The sequence below is a fragment of the Planococcus citri genome, chromosome 2, assembly GCF_950023065.1.
Source record: "Planococcus citri chromosome 2, ihPlaCitr1.1, whole genome shotgun sequence".
NCBI classification, from domain to species: domain Eukaryota; kingdom Metazoa; phylum Arthropoda; class Insecta; order Hemiptera; family Pseudococcidae; genus Planococcus; species Planococcus citri.
This window is the reverse complement of record NC_088678.1, coordinates 65,822,455-65,843,140: the sequence shown is the minus strand read 5'-3', so window position 1 is coordinate 65,843,140 and position 20,686 is coordinate 65,822,455. Positions and strand designations below refer to the sequence as shown.

Below are 20,686 nucleotides of genomic sequence, written 5' to 3'. Positions count from 1 at the left end.
TCTGTAAACAAAGTCATCGTTGTTGTAAGTTATTAGAACGTATAACTTTAACTCGTTTCAAATGCAAATGACTTATCTACATGTACTTTTTCCTGATTGGGAGCATCTTTGGGAAGTACACTCAAGTAAGGTACCATAAAACCCGACCGATTAACATTCACTCGTAACTTTTTTGTAGATGAGGTGGGATGGTCTATTTCTGAAATGTAATCTGGGCCTAAATTAAATGTTGTGAAAAAATTTGTCTATTACAAATTTTTCTGAAACTTTGCATATGAAACCATCGAGAAGCCTTTCTTATACATTGAATTTCAGAACAAAATCGCGAATGCAGGAGAAAGGTATACGTAGTTATACTTGTCTCCTGAGAAAACTTTTTGGCCACCAGGTTACGACTAGGCATGAATATTGAATACATACAGGGTGCCCAGAAATATCGAGCACCCCAAAGAAAGTTTTCAATTAAAAATATAGGTTGGCAACGTGAAATAGATGCATATGATTGGTGGAATGTTATCTCTCCAGTTCAACAACCAATCATGTGCTATCATTATTATCATTCACTGTGACCAACCAAAGTATTTTAGTAGAAAACTTTTTTAGGGGTGCTCGATATTTCTGGGCACCCTGTAGCACGTAAAATGGTTATTTTAGCCCCCTAGATAAAATGTGGACCACGTAGGGGAGCGACAACATCACTTTTCAAGTCGAGGGAGATGTCTCATACAATAATCAGACATCAAACCGCTAGCGCTTGATCTAAGTATGCATAATTATTATTATACATATACATAAATATGACGTGCATACCTAGACCTACTCACAACATCTTTGATCTTTACCTGCTCTTATCAACGGCAGCAGAAGAAGGATTGCGGTAATCTTTTCCATGGTGTCTGAAAAACGAATCGTTTTACTAGAATGTGCCGGTTATGGAACTACCTACATTTCGATTTCTTGAGAAAAAAAATACAACTGATTTTTTTTTTTTTGTACAGTTGATGAAATTTTCACTAGAATTCGCGAATCAACGACCGACCAATCGCATTGGGAAAGCACATTCGAAATGATTGTTTCTTATTATTTAATTTTTTATATCGCTTATCTGTTTTGTGATTTCCAAATTTATGTACATTTTTGTTAACGAAAAAAAATGAGTAACACTGATGACTAGGGTAACCCAATATACGAGTATAATTTTTGAATGTTTTTTTGTGGCATTTCGATTGCAAATGAAACAAAATCATTTTACTTTTCAGAAAATTTCCTTTCTAATAAGCCCGACTTCATTTCGAATATTTTCGAATATTTTGCCTTGAAATGCATGTTTTCACATTATTTGATTGCTATTTGAATATTTTGGGAATTTTGATTTATTTTGAAATAGATACTTGCATTCTGTTTTTCAAAACTTTTAATGATTTTTGAGGTTATAAAATAATATTTTCATTGGATCATTTTGTTCTATTTTGTAAATGTACATATTTCAGAAAATAAAACTCAATAATATAGCAATTTTCGTGTCGTGCTGGTAAAACGATACCCATATTGAAGTCGCATATTTTCAAATATTTTTAGGTTATTCGAATATTTGAGCAATATTTCACTCCAAATAATCGGATATAATACATTTTACCTCGAATAAGAGAATATTTTGGGTCGCCCTACTGATGAAAAATTAGTAGGTATATCCGTTCTGTATGTTAGGTGTATTTCCTGCTGTCTGAGCGTCAGTTTTTACTGACGCATAATGTGAATCAGGGAGAGACGCCGCAGTGGGAGAGATTTCGCTCTTTCTATATCTCAGCCGGTGTTTCATCAAAAAAAATTGAAAAATAAAAAAAAATCCTTACTACTTACTTACTATCCTATCAAGTTTTAGCCGTTTTACCATTAATAGTTTTTGAAAATTCACAATTATTTTCATTTTAAAAACTTGAAAAAAATTTGTTCACGTTTTTTTAAACTTGAATTTTTTGGCTCAGAAGCAAGCTATGTATTATCGAACTGAAAGTTCGATGTATGGGAAGTGTGAGGTTTATTTACAGATTAATTTAAAGCATTTGTTGAAACTTTTGATTCACTTTATCAATGAAATGATTTTTTTTTTTTTGGTAACATTGCGAATGGGGGAGATGTCGCCCCAAGGAGAGATGCCGCATCCCAACTTTTTTATCCTGAATAACCACGATTGTGAGTTTTGAAATTTCGCGTTAGAGAATCGTTATTTCGAGAAAACACACTTCCCTGAGTTCATTTTTCCATGTTGATTGTTGAAAGCCCAAAGTTTTCAAATAAAATGTATGTAATAGGTAGAAGGAAACTTTGAACTCATCTCATTTTCTTGAAAATCGACGCTTTTTAAAATCTTGTGACAGAAAACATTTGATTACGAAATACTGTTTTAATTTTCAATGACATAGAATTTAATTATTATAATTTAATCAAATTAATCTAGGCGCCGACATATAACAATCTAGGTAGGTACTATTATCTTTCCAGGAAAAACTTCCATCAGTGAATTGAATCTTAAAAAATATTAATAAGTTAATAATAACTTTACGCATTTAAATAAAAATATAAAATTACAAATATGGTAACTAAAATTACCTACTTGAACCGCCCAGCCTAATTTTCGAATTTTTGTTAAATTTTTACTGCGTCTAAATTAATTGGTGAAAACTTTAAAACCATAATTTTGAATTACAAATGCCCTTCAGGTAAATGTCAATATTCTCGAAATCATGATCGCTTTGAAATTTTGTAAAATGTGAGGTTTTTTGTAATATCGAATTACTGATGGCAAATTTCACCATTTTCAACAATTTTCAGAACGTCTTATTCCTATAAAATATGAGAACTTCGTGGCTATCTCGATGGGTTATCTCTTTCCTTCAGATAGTATGATTGGAATTGAACAACTATAATTTATCAAAAGATCAGCTCAACCATGAAAAAAATTGGTTTTTTTTTCGAAACGTATGGAAAATTTTCAAATTTTTAAAATTTTGAGCTCTGGTCGGGAGGATAAGCGGGGTTAGGCATTGAGCTGAAAATGTGAAGTTTGTCCTACGTCTTATCGAGGTCATTTTCAATTATATTTTTCTGGGTACGACTAAATTTCAAAAAAATAAATAAATAAATAAATAAAATGACCCTCTCTTACATACTCAGAAGATTTAATTTTACCAGAGAAGTTGAAAATAATATTGGAAAGAAAAGGTCAGTATTATTATTATATATATGTGACCAATAATTTTATCTTTTTCCATAACTGAATAAAAAAAAAGAGTACCCACTCATTGGACCTTTTTTGTAGAAGATAAAAGGTATTCCCGAAAATTCGGCTTTAGTTGAGTTCTACAACAAGTCAATCGAATAGAGTACCTAGTTCACTTATTTTAATGTAAAAAATATTGATAAACCTAATTTAAGCTTAACTTAACACCAATTTTTTTTTGGTACCATCCCTTGGCGCGCGTGTATGTGCATGTACCTACCTTACCTATTTATTTTTTCTGCATCAAATTAAAAATGTGATTAAACTCGAAATAAATAGAATTATTGGAAAGTTATAGGTAGTGGGTACATCTTGATTCATCCAGTATAGATATTTATCTGAAAATGTGTGTATGTGAATTGAATTAGAAAACAAATTAATATCTTTCTGCTAGTCCAATATCCTCAAGTTGATTATTTTTTGGGAATTGAATTGAAACTGTTTTCGATGGATGTCTTGATGTGAGATAACATCGTTTCATTCACTTTATGCATAATTTTTTCTTCCGTTATCGTTTTCTTTTTTGGAGGCGGTAGCATTAAAATTTTGAATATGAGACGTGTTTTCTCCCACGTCAATTCCGAAGTAATCTTATTGATTTTTCCAGCTAATGAGATAGAGCCAGCGTGTAAATCCATTATATGCGTAGAATTCGACCATGTATTATCTGCATAATGAAACGACCAATTGACGCGAGCTACTAAATTCTTAACGACAAATTGAAATGTCGTACCGTTACGAACTTTGGTAGTTTCGATTGAATGGAAATTAGAGAAGCCCCAAATCGCGATGTAGTTTATCCGCAGTGGTAAGTGAAAGGTTTGGGTATGGTTCGGACTTGATATCAGGTAGAAATAATTTTCCGGTTCGGCTTTAGTTTTGACTATTTCCTTAACTGAATCCCTGCAGGTATTGAAAAGACCTGAGAAGCGCCAGCTCTGGTCGATTTTTTCTTTAATCTTCGGTTCCACGTAATCTCTTATGATATGTTTCATAATTGTCCTATCGCTTGAATCAATGTCAGTATTGCTAGTATTGACGAAAATCTGAAATTCAGAATGTATTTGTGAGAGATGTAATGTTTGATCAAACGTAATTCTCCATTTTTTAAAATTCAGAAAAGTACATACAGGGGTGATTTGGATAAGACCTGAAAAATTAAAACCACATATTCTACTCGTCGAATTAAGAAAAAATTTCCTTTGCAAAAATTTTGAAAAACCAATCCTTAATGAGATATTCGCAATTAAAGTTGTGTAAATTATGGCAACACCGCATTTACATGTCGCCATGTCGCCATTCGAAGAAAAAGTGTTATCAAAAAGTGTTCCTTAGTTGTGCTATCCTACTTTGATTTGAACTTCAATCATTTGCCAACCAGCAATTACTATTTTTTTTGAGGAAACGAAATTGTAATTTACAAGGAAAAATTTTGCGATGTTGCCAAAGTGAGCATATTGGTTGAGATAAATCAAGGATAAATCATGTTTTATTGAAGAATATATATTTTTTTGGTTAAAAGTATTTAAAATTGAAAATTGAGTCCTGGAAACCTTCAAAACCATTAGTTTACAAAAAATTATAGAGAGTTTGTCAAAATTGAATAGGTACTTTGATTATTCAGCATCCAGTGGACCAAAAAAGAGAAAATAAAGTAATGAAATTTGAATGAGGAGTACTACCGTATTAATTAATAAAATCCAAAATAATTTAATTTAACTTCAAGTTTTAATTGTTTTTCATGTAAGAAAACACATTCCTGACTTCAAAACATCATGTTATGGACCAAAACAGAAAAGAATGATATTCTACATTTCTGAGATCTCACTTCATTTTTTTCACCACCTTACCCCCCAAAAATTTTCAATAGAGACGCCGAAATGGCCAATTTTTAAAAAACAGCTGACCCTCTTCAAAGGTCAATAAGTCCAAAATGAAGAGGTTGTGGTCCATAGTGTATACAAGATTTCTTACTCCTATTCATGAGTAGAATTCGTGGTTTTAATTTTTCGGGTCTTATCCGAATCACCCGATAGCGGGGTGCCTATATTGACCATCTTGGTGCTCGAAAATTCAAATAACAGAGGGATTGGTGATGGAGAATCAGTTTCTTCAAAAAGTTCATAGCTGCTTAATTACCTATTGGTTATGAATTTAAATTCCAGGCCCGGCACCTTCTTCATCTATATTTTTTTCCTACTTACCCGTTTATCGTCAAAACTCATTTCCGTTTGAAAATTTGTATCGTCCTTTTCCCTCGAAATACTTAAACTGCTAATAAGCAAACTGAATGGAAAGCATTTCTTCGATATATTTGTTGTGGTGATAGATCCTTTCAAAACAACATGAATATCTTCGTAATTCGCCTGCACATATCAATCAAAAACATAATGTAGTTGTGAAACGTCCCGATTTACGAATAAATTTCGATCACGGAGGTAAGGAGGCGTATTATTGCTATATTAAATCACCTATAAAAACTTTTACGTACTCGGAATATCTTCTCGAAATCGCACGTCTCGTTTTGAATACCAAGAATAGTATACTCCATCGATGTATTGGTCAAGTTGTAGCCTTGAAGTCCATTTTCGAAGTTATTTAATTTGGTTGCATTACTTTCAGATGTTTGGTTTTCTGTGTTGTTATGAAAATCCCATAAAATGTTTGCGATGGACTGAGCTGCGTGATTAGCAATATTGTACGTTGCATTCAGATAATCAATTCTATTTGCATCGAAAAGTTGATTTTTCGGTTGTGTGCGCGATGCAGCCGGCGGCGACGGTTTCTCGTTGGTTTGATTACTACCTAATAGACAAAAAGAATACGTACAATGAAGTGTTTCATCAAAAAAATTGAGATGATATATATTGGAAGAAGCTGGGCTACAAGGTCTTTTGCCATTTTGGATGTTCCCTAGGTTTCAATGTTGCGGTTTTGAATTGCTTTGAGTTTGAAAAATGCAATAGAGTACTCTGTCCAATTAGCCTAACGACCAAAGAGTTGAGTTTTTAGAGAAATATCGCGCTAGAGAATAATAAAAGTTTTGAAAAAGCTCTAATCTTTAATTTCTGACAGAGCAAGTTGGAACAAGAACAAAAGCTCGACGCTGAAAGAAAATGCTTTTGTCTGAAACACGAAGAAAAGAAAAATCCAAGTCGTAGAGAGAGGGTTTTTATCGACCCATGAATTTTTTTCGTAAATCGGACCGAAATACGACTCAAAATTTGGCGGTAACATATAGAACTTTTTTTCATTTTGAAAAAAAGGAATTGAAATCTTCACCTTCCTCCCTTAAAAATTGGATCACCGCCATCCCAATCGCTTTTGAATACCTCACGAAAAAATGTACAAAAAGGAACGGAAGTTTGTGCTAATATTTACACTCAACGATCCCATAACCTAATGATAAACCGTACGTTCCACGATTTCTTCAATTTTCATCTCAAAAATGTGTGAAACGATATTTCGCGTGATATTTGCCCATTTTCTTTCTTTTCTTTCTTTCTATTTTTTTTTTTTTTTTTTGATATTTTGATATTTTGACTCACATTTTGAGATTTTTACCCCCCTCCGCGCCTTCTCCTCATAGTTTTTGAGAAAAATTCAAATATTTCAGTGAAACGTTTTTGAGGAGCTTGGAAGAATTATGAGCCGCGAGAAATCCTAATATTTCAAAGGAAATGCTCTGTATTTTTAAAGTATTTTTACGTAAACTCGAAATTCAGTCATTATTTTCATTTTCGAATTCTGACGTCCTGTTCTTTTTTCAATTTTCAAAATTATGTCTCCAAAACTGTTTGAAAATTGAGCCATGAAAAAGCTCGACTTTCAGTTATACCTACGTCTTTCAAATTGTTCACGAATTTTTCGAAACTACCTGGGTACTCTCGATATGGTGATTAAAATAAGATGTGAAAATTAAGATCGGGTATGAAGATATGAATTGGTTAATTCAATAATCTCTGCAACATTTTCAGGATTTTCATCAAATTTTGTGGAGACCTTCATTGGCTTCATTTTAAGTTGAATGTCATTCTGGGAAAATTTTAGCATTGGAGGTGCTTCTGGAGGATAAATTTGGGTCCTCAAAAAAAGAAAATTTTAGAAAAAATTATGGGTTTTTCGCTGTAGCCCTTATCGAACCTGGATGAATAAATTGAAGTAATTTTTTACTACTTCACGAAATATTTATTTCAATTAATATTTTGGATAAAATGGTCAGTTCAAAAAGACTTGGCCAACGTCATCGAAATCCTAGGCCACTTAATATATCGCTTGTTTTTAAGTAAATTCTTCTTTTGAATTTTTTTTTCAAATATTTCGCATTAATCAAGTTAAAACATTGAAACATATCGTTTTTGAAACTGCAGAAACATAAGATCAGTTAAAAACTTGAATGCCAAATTTTTCGGTTTTTTAAAATTGGCAATTATGGCCGAAAAGTGCATGGCACCACTGCATCCTGAAATGTTTCCTCAGTTTTTGAAACGACATCATTCGATGTTTTGGCTTACGCAATTGCAAAATATTTAACATTTTCAAAACTCGGAATTTACCCAAAAATTAGCGATTTGCAAATTTTTAGTCACTTGGTGGAATCCTAAAAGTGGTTTTGGATATCGATGAAATGGCTGAAGTTGACGCACGAATTTCAAATACTACGAGTATCTTTTGGAACTGGGTCATTTTTCTCGAATCAGATTGGAATGGGGCGGAAGCGGAAAACCGCGATTTTTTCAAAAAAACTCCCTCTTGGAACACATATAAGAGCACATCCCACGCCAAAAGTGTTTTCTGAACAACTTTTATTCAGCTCAAATTCAAAATATTAATAGTCTCCACTGAGTTAAGCAAAAATTCTGTGATTTTTTTTTCGGATCCACCCTAATCTTTACTCGCATAATGTGTTGTATGTATTCGTAAAACTTACCGAAGACTCTCTTCATGAAATCTGCCGTAGTTTTTTCGAATACTCCCCGTATTAAACTTTCATTAGGCCTAATGAATGACTTCACTTTAAATCCATTCGTTTGCACTTTCACATCGGTTAGGTTTTCAATTGTACTATAATTCATAATCAACTGGAAAAGATCCATTGTGAAGTTCAATTCTGCAGGCTCCTTTCCATTTCCAGCTTGTATCATGTTTCCCGAAACATTTCTTATCGATAAATTAAAATTGGTCACATCGTCGGATAAATATCGAACTTCGACGGATTCAAATTTTGTCATGTTTTTTATCATTATGTCGATTAATTTCAGCTCGGATGAAAAATTTGTAGGATCTATATACTCGTCGTCTACGGCAAAATAATACTCTCGTTCGCGTTGATCCGGTAAAAACCACGTGTAAATTTCTGTAGCATTTTTGAAAGGTTGTTTACAAATGTCTGGCATTTCAGGCGGAGTTGCAACGCCTGCAATACGATTTCTTATTGTCTCCGTGAACGCCTCGTTCAATGCTTTACCTAGTTCTCCTCTTCGGTCTTTGTTAGGATGTTTCGCCGTGAAATTGAACTGAAACAAAATATTTATTAAACACTAAGTATAACTCCCCGTGTAGGGACGGGTCAAGAATATCCTTATGGTACTCTCTGCCTGTCGTAAAAGGCGACTAAAAGAGGACCAGGCAAGCGCGGAGGTCTAGATAGCAGCCCTATCACCGTGATATATCTGGCATGGCTGGTAACCAAGTCAGACGAAAATCAGCCTTACTCAAAACTCACAAACAACAGGAAACGGATGGAACTATGGGATCCCAGGCGGAGGTGAACCCCTGGTTAAAATAAAAACGCACGCTAACGAAAGGAAATACAAATTCGGAAACTGGAATGTAAGAGGATATGCAGCCAAGGAAGCAGAAATAAACGGAATTCTAAGCAGCAGAAATATAGACTTTGCCGTGATGTCTGAAACAAAGAAGAAAGGAAGTGGAACAATCGAATCTGGAAATTACATCGTTATCTACAGTGGAGTCGACAAGAAAACCAGAGCTGCAGGCGGAGTGATGTTACTCATACATAATAAACACCGCGAAAACATCGACTCATACAACATATGGCATGAAAGAATTGTATCAGCAAGGATGAGATTGAAAAAAGACTTTCTTACAATAATCGGAGTATATGCACCAGAAGAGGGAAGAGAGGAACAAAGCAAAGAGTTCTATGAGCAACTACAGAGGGCAGTACAAGCAGTAAATCCAGAAGATAAATTGGTAATAGCAGGAGACTTGAATGCTCAGGTAGGAGATGAGCGTGTAAAGACAGTAACTGGTATGTATGGAACAGAAGGAATGAATACAAATGGGAAAAGACTGATAGATTTTTGCACTTTCAACGGATTAAGAATCATGAACACATTCTACCAACACAAGAAAGATCACAAGATGACATGGAGCAATACAAGAGGACAAAGCTCAATGATCGACCATTTCATAGCCAATGAAATTCTTGGATGTAAGAACATACAGAGGCCTAGAAATAGGTACTGACCATCATTTTGTTCAAGGAGTAATGAGAATGGAAACAACAAGAATACCAGCAAGGAAAAATGAAAAGAAGATCAACACAAGAGCCCTGGATGACCCAACCAACCAATGGCTGTACCAAAGACGGATGAACATCATTAGTCAAGAGATACCAGCAAGCCAGGACATAGAAGAAGAATGGAAAAATATCAAATCCATTGTGACAAAAGCGGCAAAAGAAAGCTTAGGAATGGTTCCTTGCAGAATTGGGGCAAAGCGAATAAAGAATTGGGACAACGAAATCCAAGAACTCATACAAAAGAAAAGACAGGCATTCAGAAAATTCATGAGCACAAAAAGCGAGGTTGATGGTGAAGAATATCGAAAACAGTCGGCAAAATCAAGAGAAAGTCCAGGAAATTACAGCGAGAGAGCTGGGAAAATTTCATCACATTCCTGGAGCATGACACATACAAGTTACGGCCAAAGGTGTACAAGATCATAAGAAGAATTGACACAAATTTTAACGAAAGAGTGGGTTTGCCAAAGATTAAAATCAATGATGCAAAGGAATATTTTGAAGAACTCTGGAGTGATGAAAATGCACAAGATACAAAGATAGAAGATGAAATTGGAGAAACAGAAGACAGCATTTCAATTAAAGAGCTTCAAGAAGCTTTGAGAACAGCAAAAAATGCAAAAGCTCCAGGAGAAGATGGCATACCAACAGAATTGTACAAATATGCAAGTGGCGAATTTAAAAGAAGACTTCTGGAATTCCTAAATAGGATGTACCAAGAAGAAAGGGTACCTGAAGATTTCAAAACAGCAATTGTAATACCACTGTTCAAGAAAGGCGATATGTCAAACCTGAAAAACTACCGAGGAATAAGTCTACTCAACACCTGCTACAAGATATATGCGAAAATACTGGCAAAACGACTGGCAGAGCATGCAGAAGAAAAGCTGTCAGAAAGTCAAAACGGATTTAGAAAAGGAAGATCATGCACTGATGCAAGTTATACAGTAAAACTACTGATGGAAAAACGGATCGAATACAACCTAGAAACACACATGTGCTTTATAGACCTGGAAAAAGCATATGATAGGGTTAATAGAAAAAAACTGTTTGAAGTCCTAAAAGATGAAGAGATAACATATAAAATGTGAAAGGTGATAAACAGCATATATAAGAACACTAGAATAAGAGTACGAATTGGAAATAAACTCTCAGAACAAGCAGAAATAAACAGAGGAGTTCGCCAGGGATGCCCACTGTCTTGTGTTTTATTCAACATGTACATGGATCACATGGTAAAAGAATGGCAGAAAATGAAGCCAAAAGGAATCAAGACAGATAGAAGGCAAGAAATATCAACAGTATTATTCGCAGATGATCAAGCAGTACTAGCTGAAACAGAAGATGACCTACAGAGATCAATGTATAATTTAACAAAGACATCAGAAAAGTATGATATGAGAATATCTTCAGAGAAAACAAAAACAATGGCCTTCAAAGGAAAGGAGCCAGTAAGAAGCAAGATTGTAATAAATGGAGAAATCATTGAACAGGTCAACAATTTCAAATACCTGGGAAACACGATATCATACCAGGGAGAAGTAGATGTTGGTGGAAAGATTGCAAAGTTCCTGAGAGTCACAGGACTGATAAATAGGACCCTGAGAAGCAGTAAGGTGCGAAAAGAAACAAGATTGAAGGTGTACAATACCCTAGCAATACCAATGATGACGTATGGAAGCGAGGTATGGGCACTGAAGAAATCTGATAAAAGAAGAATAACGGCAGCAGAGATGAAGTTCATGAGGAGAACGGCAGGGGTGACTCTCAGAGACAGAGTCCCATCCGAGAAAATAACAGCAGATCTCGGAGTGAAGCCAGTCATGAAGAAGATAAAACAGTATAGGAAAGATTGGAGAAATCATGTCAAAAGGATGGAGGAAACAAGATCACCAAAACAGGTCCTCCAATATACACCAACGGGGAAGAGAAGCAGAGGTAGACCAAGGAGGAAACTCACGGATACCTCAGGCTCATCCTCAACAGGTTCCACACCGCAGCAGACAGGCCAATAGGCCTACCGCTTATAAGGAAACGACGACGACGACACTAAGTATAACTATTTTTAGGTGGCGATTTTTTTTTCAATGTTGTTGCATACATACCATTAATAAATTTTTTCCACTGGGTTTCAGTTCGGTAGAAGGGCCCTCCGTTGATTTGTGAATTGCTGAGATACTTGGTTCTCTGATGAATATTTGGAACGTACAGTTTTGGGTGACATTTTTTGATTGACTAATTCTTCCATATTCATTACAATTGTCACCACGACCGATTATTTTTTCGTAATTGAACAAATTGATCTGATGATAAATATGCATGTTAGATGAAATACGTACATGTTTCACTAAGAATGAAAGATCAGTCATTGGCTATTTACAAATTATTTCTAAAGACGGACTTCCAGTTCGAGATGCAAAACTATGGAACAATTTCCTGTAATTTCAACGCCTAGAAAATTGGTATTGATGGAAAAGAAGAGTTTTGGGACATTTCACTTATTGCACTTTTCGGTTATACAAAATAAATTCTCCTGCAATGATCAGTTTCAACTCTTAAGAATAAAAAATGGAAACTGCTCGAGAAAATTAATTTTGAATGTTCAATTAAAAATGAAGCCACGTCGGAAGGTTTTGGAATTTTCTTGGAATGTACCTCTCTCTACCTTCCAAATTTTTTCTATTCATTAGTGATAGAACTAACAAATTTTTTAGCATGTGTTGTGTGGAATTTTCAAAATTGCCTTTAAGAAAAATATGCCTGGTGAAATGGACAGTTTGGCTATATTTGATAAAACTGACCCAGAACGTTGATAGTTTTAAAGCAGAGCCATCTACAAAAACGTTATGAGTTGACCTCGCTCTCTCACTTTCTGCTCAAATTCAATATTTTACATCTCAACTGAACTGGAAATGGTCCAAAAATGTCGAGACTTTCACAAAAAATAGTTACTGCTTTCCTTTTTTTCAAATCCCCATATTTCAAAATTTTTATTTTATTTTTTTTATTTAGAGGGTGTTTTGTGGAGGTTGAAAGTTTACAAATGTCTAGGAATCACTTTTTCCGTCCTCGTCGTGAAATAGTGTAGGTACCTGCCTACTATTTAAAATCTACTCGTGTATAAATACATACTCGTATGTACTGTGACATTTTGGAGCACGTTGCTAAAAAATTTAATCATTTTGATAATTTGAAATCTTGCCTTTGACTAAACCATCGCTCGTTTGGTCTCCCACGCAGTGTTGCTCGACGAGAGTCTTCAAAGTGAGAAAAAATGAGGGGGGATGCAATGAATACAAATTTCGATTTCTGTTTCTAAAATTTCTCTGAATTATCCCTTCAAAAAAGAAAACTTCCAATCTCTAAACCAATTAGGATCGAGAGATTTTTTTCTTTGAAAAACAGTTATGTAGTTAGAACAATTCTTACCACAAATGAGAAATTTTCAGTAAATGTTTTCAGACTTTAATGAATGATTTCTTTCATCTTTGGGTGTTCTATATGTAGTGGAGGCAAATAAGAAAAAATAAAAATATTTTTGGCTACCCAAGCTTCTGTGATGAAAAATTGTTAAGAGTGGTGCCCTGAATTTTATGGAAGGTTAACCCCACCCCAAACGGGGTTTGATCGTTCTCTCCCCTGGGTTTGATTTTATCGAAAGTATATTACACTTAAGTTCTACATGAAATTATCTACAACTTTTGTCTGAAGATTTTTTTCGTAGGATCAACGGGAGAGGAGGTAGGAGAGTCCAAAGAATATCCCAAGAAAATTGGCAAAAAAGGGTGGGTCATAGGGAAATGCTGGAGATCTATTTTTATATCTTGAACACGAATCCTTTGTGTACCCACCTGTCCCTAGTGAGCTTTCCCCCTATTGTGGATTTTAATCCTCCAAATTAGGTTTTTCAGAGGGTTTTCACCCATACCTCCCAGCAAGTAGTGAAAGTAGTGAAAAAGAAGTGACTTTGAAAATGCGTAGTAAAAATAGTCAAAAATCAGTGAATTTAGTCAAAAAGGCAGTAAAAAAAATGTAAAAATTCAAACGCGCTACAAAAAACTTCAAATCATTGAAAAAAAAGGTTACTTTGATGGAATTAAAAATTACTTTGTACTTGTATACAAATTTTCTCATATCTTCCAATTTAGATTTTTTGAAAATTTTCCTATGAAAAATGTGACTTTGTTAATTTTGTGTGTGTGTGGGAACTGGAGAGCTTTCTGAAAACTGGGTTTAAACAAGTAATTATTTTTTCAAAATTGCTCACAAACTTCGACAATTTTTTTTAGTTTTTGTTGTTTTTCCATTTTTTAGGGTGGGGGGAGGAGAGGGTGAATTTCATTCAAGCGGCTCAATATATGGTTTCTTTTTTTTACAATTTCGTGGAGGATTAGTTTTTCTCTTGAAAAAGGAATAATTTTATTTAGAAGAATTAATGACGTACAGGATAGCAACATTTTTGGATAAATAGGTTTTTTCCGTGTTTTTTTTCGACTTTACATCGCGATGCTCTTCAATATGACTCAATTTCAAGTTAAAGTACTGAAATTTTCAGGAATTTTTGAATTTACTTTGCTGTAGCGAGATAGCTGAGTGCAAAATTACCCTCTTGTGGCTTGAGGATTCAAAATTATCGTGACCTTGTCTTTTTTGAGCGTGTTGCACCGACTCTTGAATCACCTTTCATTTTGTCTTCAAAATTGTTTTGAAATTTTCAATTCCCTGAAAGATCATTCAACGCGGTAAATTTTTTTGAAAAGAATGGCTCGCGCATTCACCCAGCGATTTCAAAATTTCTGGACCAACCTACTCAAAAATATAAAATATTGAATTTCGAGCATAATATTCTGTCATACCAGTCTACTCGGGTTCGGATGAGTAGTAGGTCAACTCGGAAATTTTTTTGAGGTGATTCCACATCAAATTTCAAAATCAATTTTTTCGTGAGAGTTTAGATTTCATCATCTTACTCTCGAGAGCTCTTTGATCGGTATTTTCTTTCTGTGTTGTAATACGTAGGTACATAAATAGTTCCAATTTTTTTATTTGTTCATTGTTGATGTTTTATGCATGTGAATAGACCGTAAAGTTCGTCTTTGGCGTACCTACCATGAAAACGTTGAAATTTCTTCTCTGACGCTTTTTCTTAGTTTAAGTATTCATTTGCATGACTGATTGAACGATAAAAGACAAAAGTACAATACTCACTCGCAGAGTGTTGTTAAATTTGCATACTGCAATATTCGATGTGGAGAATGGAGGTGTTGGTGTTATTTCTAAGTTGCTAAAGCTATTTCTACGTGGATTGCTACTCGAACTCCAACTTTTGGTACTGTTCGTGAAAATTTTATTATTGAAGGAACGTGTTATTTGTGTGATGGTATGAATCAGAGGGGAATTGATGTTATATTGCAACATTGATTCTTCTGAAAACAAATTTGTCATCGTTGTTGTCATTTTTCAGTATTATAGAATTTGTTTTAAATGGTAATGACAATGACTTATCTATTTTTTTTTTCTTGATTGAGAACATCTACATTACTTATAGAATAGTACAATCCGACCACTTTAACATTCACTCGTAATTTATTTTATAGAAATGAGGTAGTGATTTTAGGATATCTGCAAATGAGGTACTTTACGAGGTGAGAGCAGTTAGGTCGAATTTTACTTGTACTCTAACCTTCAATGCTTATCATCAGAATAATTTACTTACTTTGAGGCGACGTTTGATTTATGACATCTCTGATCAGAACATGGAGTTCTTTAAGTTTAGTTTTATCTTCAGCTTCAACTTTTTTCGAATATCCATTGATAGTTATCGTGTCTGGCAGATTAAACTCGATGCCCAGGTTACCGATTGCCCCGCTAATGTTCCCTTTTAAAATCAAGTACTCGGTTTCGACATCCATGTGCATTGGCCTTTCTTTTTCGTTGCAGCGAAACCAGCTCAAATTGGCTCTCCACATTGGTATTTTGAATTCGGAAGCATTCGTCACTTGTCCGTAATCAGGATACTGAACGGTGATTTTTTTCAATTGATGCAATCCTCGAATCATCACCTCGTCATTGTATCCAGATGTAGTATCGTTATCGTTTATGAAATACGCGTAAGAATCGCCTGCTTTCGGGATTAGTTCCGCATTTGCATTGCCATCGTATAATGAAGGGATCACTTCTAACGCCATGGTTAATATCTTCAGGTAGGATTTGTCCTCGAGATTTTTACTCACCACCGCTTTAGATACGTTGGCGTTCTCATCTTTACAGTTTTGATCTGGCGCAATACTCTGAAACTGTATCACAATTTACGAGTATGTTCTCGTGAGACTAAATTCGAACTAAAAAGTATGACTTACTAATTCATCTGATTTGATTTCGTTTTTGGCTGCGGCTGTGTTGTTTATGCTGAATTTCAGAAGTATGTCTAATAATGAATCTATATCGCTGAATGTTCTGTCCATTTTGCCAGTACACGCTGCTTGGTCACTTATTGGTTTGTATTTCCAGGTCCCTTGCACTTTCATGCCTTTCAGTGATAGCTGTTTGAATAACGAAAATTATGCGTGGTTATATTTTGTAGGTGTCTATAAGTTGAGTTCTTCTTATGAAAAATATTATTAATTATGAAGCCGAGAAAGTGAAGATCGCGACAATGTATGGAGGAGGTGTCAAACTTTTCAGTGAACTTAAAATCAAAATGAAACTTTTTCCAATAGCTAGGGGTTTCTGGGGTTTCAAAAGGCTTTTTGGCGAAATCGTAAAAATCAGTGTGACCACTTTTTTTCGTATGGAAAGTTAGCTCGAAAAGTTTCAAAACGTAGTTTTCATATCGTTCCGACTCTCAAAAATTCTGAAAAAAGTATATTATGGACAACTTTTCATGCTAAACAACGTATATTAAAAAATTAGGATGACGTTATTTCGTAAAGTCGATTTTAAAAAATTGAAAGTTTGCCAAAAACTGCGATTTTTTTATTTAAAACATGAAAAAAAGTTTTGATTGGTGAAGTTGACCCATTTGACCGATATTTTTACGTATCCGTTGAAAAAGTTGAAGTACCACTTTCACTCTAGAACTCATCACAAAAAAATCAAAATTCGGAAAAATTCAATTTTCTGGAAAAAGTTTACATTTATTCTGTTGTCTTATTTTGACCTCTTTCTGGTATATTTCATGAAAAAGTTGATAAAAATTACACTATGACTAATATCAAAAAAAATTAAAATTGGTTTATTTTTCTAATTTTGATTTTTTTGTGATGAGGGGGGTTTTCAACTTTTTTAACGGATACGTAAAAATAGGGGTCAAATAAATGCTTAGCCTAAACTTCGCTCATCGTCAGAAAAAAAAAATCAGGCTTGAACGATTTGTTTTGGGATCCCAGAGTCCATCTTCATCGGTTTTATCTACGAGCGTGTCATTTCTTGATTTTACTGAACTTGAGGTATTCTCAGCTTAAGGCATTTTCACGAAATCGTCCAAATTTGATATTTAGGCGTATGGGTTTATGTTTTTAAATTAAACAGCTTTGAGTGAGAGTGAGACTATAACTCGAAACTCAAGAATGTTCCTTTGAAGATATAAAAAATGTCAAAAAAGTGAAAGTAGGACCCAATGGAAAGTAAATCAAAAGTTGTTTAACATAATTATTCAAAAGTTGGCCTTCAAAAGTATTTTATTAAAATGAATTTGATTTTGTGTCATTTCTGGAGCTTCCCCAGATTACCATTACAGGAGGGAATCTTTTGTATGGACACTCTCTGATTTGAACGAAATTGAGCTTTATCAAAACAACATATTGTTCTAAAACCTTCATAGACCTACCTAACAACAATTTTAAGCGATTTTGTGCATTTTTGGACAATTTTTGAAAAGTAAAATTACACAGAGCTCTTTTAAGGACAATTTTTGAACTTTTTCATGAAGCATAAATTTTTTGAGTCGAGTGAACCAATGCGAATAATCCCTTCAATTCGACTCCTTAGCATCAACAACTATTATTTTTTCGCCATTTTGAAACATCCAGTGATTTTTGGATTTCGGCACTCTCTCGACCATTTGGAATTCCATGTATAACGAGCATTTTTTTATGGAAATAAATTAATTGAGAGATCAAAAATGAATTCCAACCCTATAATTTTGATCGAAGCTTATTAGGCACTATCTCGAACATTTTACGTGCTCACAGCGAAGCGTTAAGAGTAAATTTTTGACCAAATTATAAAATTCCAGAAAATATTTCTTAAAAAAAAAACAAATTTTCTTAGAAGGCATTCTCACGGTTCATCAGAGAAAACTTTTTGTTTTTATTTGTAAATCGCTACAAAAAAATGTGTGAGTCGTTTTCGGTAATTTATGATTTCTTCTTGAAAATAATCAATTTTCGACTTCGACGTAAATTTTACAATCTATTGTGTTATAGTTGTCATCACTTACCCCGATGTAATTTGCAAAGTTCATCAAAGCGGCATCGTAATCCCAGGTCATCTCTAGGCGATACATTATTTTTTCGGATTTAAAATTGTAAGTTGATCGTCTGTTTTTGTCCTTTCTCTCAGATTGTGATATTTTTGAGGGTGATATTTGAGTACCGTTAGGAGCGAATTGAGTTATCGTCATTTCTTTTATTGCATTTACTAGAGAATATGTAACGTCGTGCTCAGGAATTATAGTGTAGTTTGCCATGAAATCGGAAGTGGTATTGGTATTGGTATCGGCACCTGTGAATAATAATTAGTATGTAGAAGCATTAATCCGAATTATCGTCTTCTTTTAGAGGTACCGGGTGGATGATTAATATCGAGACAAGAGTGATGCAATTCATATAAAATTGTTTCTCTTCGTGTTTCTCTTTCTACTGTCTTAAGTATTTATCATCCACTCAGTCTGTGTGTATAGATAATTGTACCTAGGTATTAGCATAATATGTTTTACCTGCTGTTATCAGCGGCAGTAGTAGAAGAATCGCGATAATTTTTTTCATGGTGTCTGAAAAATGAATAGTTTCACTAGAATGGACCGATTATGGAAGTGTGCCTACATTTCGATTTCTTTAGAAGAAAAGAATATAACTGTTTTTTTTTGTACAGTTGATGAAATTTTCAACAAAATTCGCGAATTAACGACCAATCGGGCTAGGAAAGCACATTTGAAATGATTGTTTCGAATGATTTAATTTTTCATATCACTTATCTGGTTTGTGATTTCCGAATAATATAACTACTCGTATGTACATTTTTGTAAACGAGAAAAATGAGTAACACTGGTGACGAATTAGTATATCTGTATGTTATATTTCCTGCTGTTCGAACGTCAATTTTGAGTGACACATGTGTTATAACATTGTGTAGATGAAATACCCATTTTTCACGAACATGTTCCGTGGAATTGTTATCAAGTATCCTTGCTACGTACCTAAAATAAAAATTGCGCAGAGATGTGATGGAGATAGATGCGATAAATAATTAAAATCATTTCGTGTCAGTTGCAGTGGTGCTCAACTGTTCATTTGCGAAATAGAATTTTTTCAGCATTCTTATATGCATCATTAAAAAAATCAGCTTATCTTTTCCAAACTTGGCGTAACAATTTTATAATTATACGCGTCCAATAGGTACAAAAAAAAATTGGAAAAAGATTTATGTGCTTAAATTCTTTATTGAAGTACCTGACATAATGTATTGAACATCACTTGCTCTAAGAAGGACTTTTCCTTTCGTCCTTGAAAAAAAATAATGAAAATACATACCCGGCTGTTGCATTTTTGTCATACAAATTACTTTTTTTCTCAATTTTAAAAATTATTCGAAAATGAAAAAATTGACTTTTAGCATTGGTTTTGAATGTTGTAGTTAGGTTTCACTCGTGTTTTTGAGGTGAAGGACTATGCACGGTTGTGACTCGCTAAAATTTATCAAATGGAAACATTTTAAAGCCTTGTTGAAATTTTTATACCATGAACAATATCCATTGCAAAAAATGTGTACTTAGATATTCTTGAACAGTTTTGACGCGTCCTGATGACTTGCAACTAGCTGATTAATTGAATGAATGGTTTCTTTCCTTGAAAAAGTGAACCGTTTCGATTTTAAATGCTTTATGTTGAAGTTTCCTATCAATTTTAGTTTCCTGTGAAGTAATAAATAGAGCCATCGCTACGTTGAATATAACTGTAAAGTCGAGCATTTTATGAAAAAATGAATAAGTGTGGAATTGAAGTTACTCATTGTGTAATTTCCTGCTTTTCCTGGGATAGTTTTGCTTTTGTTAATAGTGTAGGAAAGAATTTCGAAATGAAAAGATTTTCCTCAAGTCCAGAATGTATATTTTTTCCGTTTTTTTTCTCAAAAAACTGAAAGCATATGATGCTAACGCAAAATTTATTTTTTTTTTTTTGTTGAGAAAAACGAAAAAACTATGCACTTTGAAGAAAAATAAATAAGTTGTAGGTTGTTGGAAATTTTATTCTCTACAACTTTGGTTCTATGCATTTTTTACGTAAAATACTTTTTTCCACCTCTAGATTGATCTTAAAATTGGGTAATGAAAAAATGAAAAAAAAAAAAAAAAAAAAGAGGCGCACACTCATAATTGGACTACCAAGCTGTGCAAATCAATACTGAACTAAGTATAGGGATTTCTGGATGGTTTCACATGAATTTTGAAGCTTTGGGGCACAAAAATTGGCGAAAAAGTGAAAAATGATTTTTTCGAATCAAAGGTCGATTCTGTCCTGGAACGTCACATATTCTAATAGAATTGAAGTTGTAAGGATCAGTGGATCACCTCAGTAACAAAAGGAATGCGATCACCGCTGCTCAGCCAAAAGTTGATTAGCACTACAGCGATTAGTGCA

At 34.0% G+C, this 20,686-nt stretch overlaps 1 protein-coding gene across 1 annotated transcript; it reads right to left on the bottom strand.

Moving 5' to 3' along the window:
- Positions 1-2,384: 2,384 nt before the first annotated feature.
- On the bottom strand, positions 2,385-19,004 carry LOC135837150 (uncharacterized). The gene is made up of 10 exons (XM_065352329.1): positions 18,766-19,004; positions 18,268-18,551; positions 16,187-16,369; positions 15,544-16,123; positions 15,036-15,253; positions 11,933-12,130; positions 8,211-8,796; positions 5,772-6,085; positions 5,485-5,646; positions 2,385-4,326 (listed from the first exon to the last, which is right to left on the bottom strand). Exons 1-10 carry the CDS (start codon positions 18,812-18,814, stop codon positions 3,694-3,696), a joined length of 3,207 nt encoding a protein of 1,068 aa, XP_065208401.1. The 5' UTR covers positions 18,815-19,004; the 3' UTR covers positions 2,385-3,693.
- Positions 19,005-20,686: the final 1,682 nt, after the last annotated feature.

Coding starts and splice junctions, on each gene's coding strand:
- LOC135837150 (XM_065352329.1), bottom strand. CDS start 18,814: ATGAAAAAAATTATCGCGATTCTTCTACTACTGCCGCTGATAACAGCA. Junction 16,370..18,267: donor ACTTTGCAAATTACATCGGG/GTAAGTGATGAC, acceptor TTATTCAAACAG/CTATCACTGAAAGGCATGAA. Junction 15,254..15,543: donor AAATCAAACGTCGCCTCAAA/GTAAGTAAATTA, acceptor ATTTGTTTTCAG/AAGAATCAATGTTGCAATAT.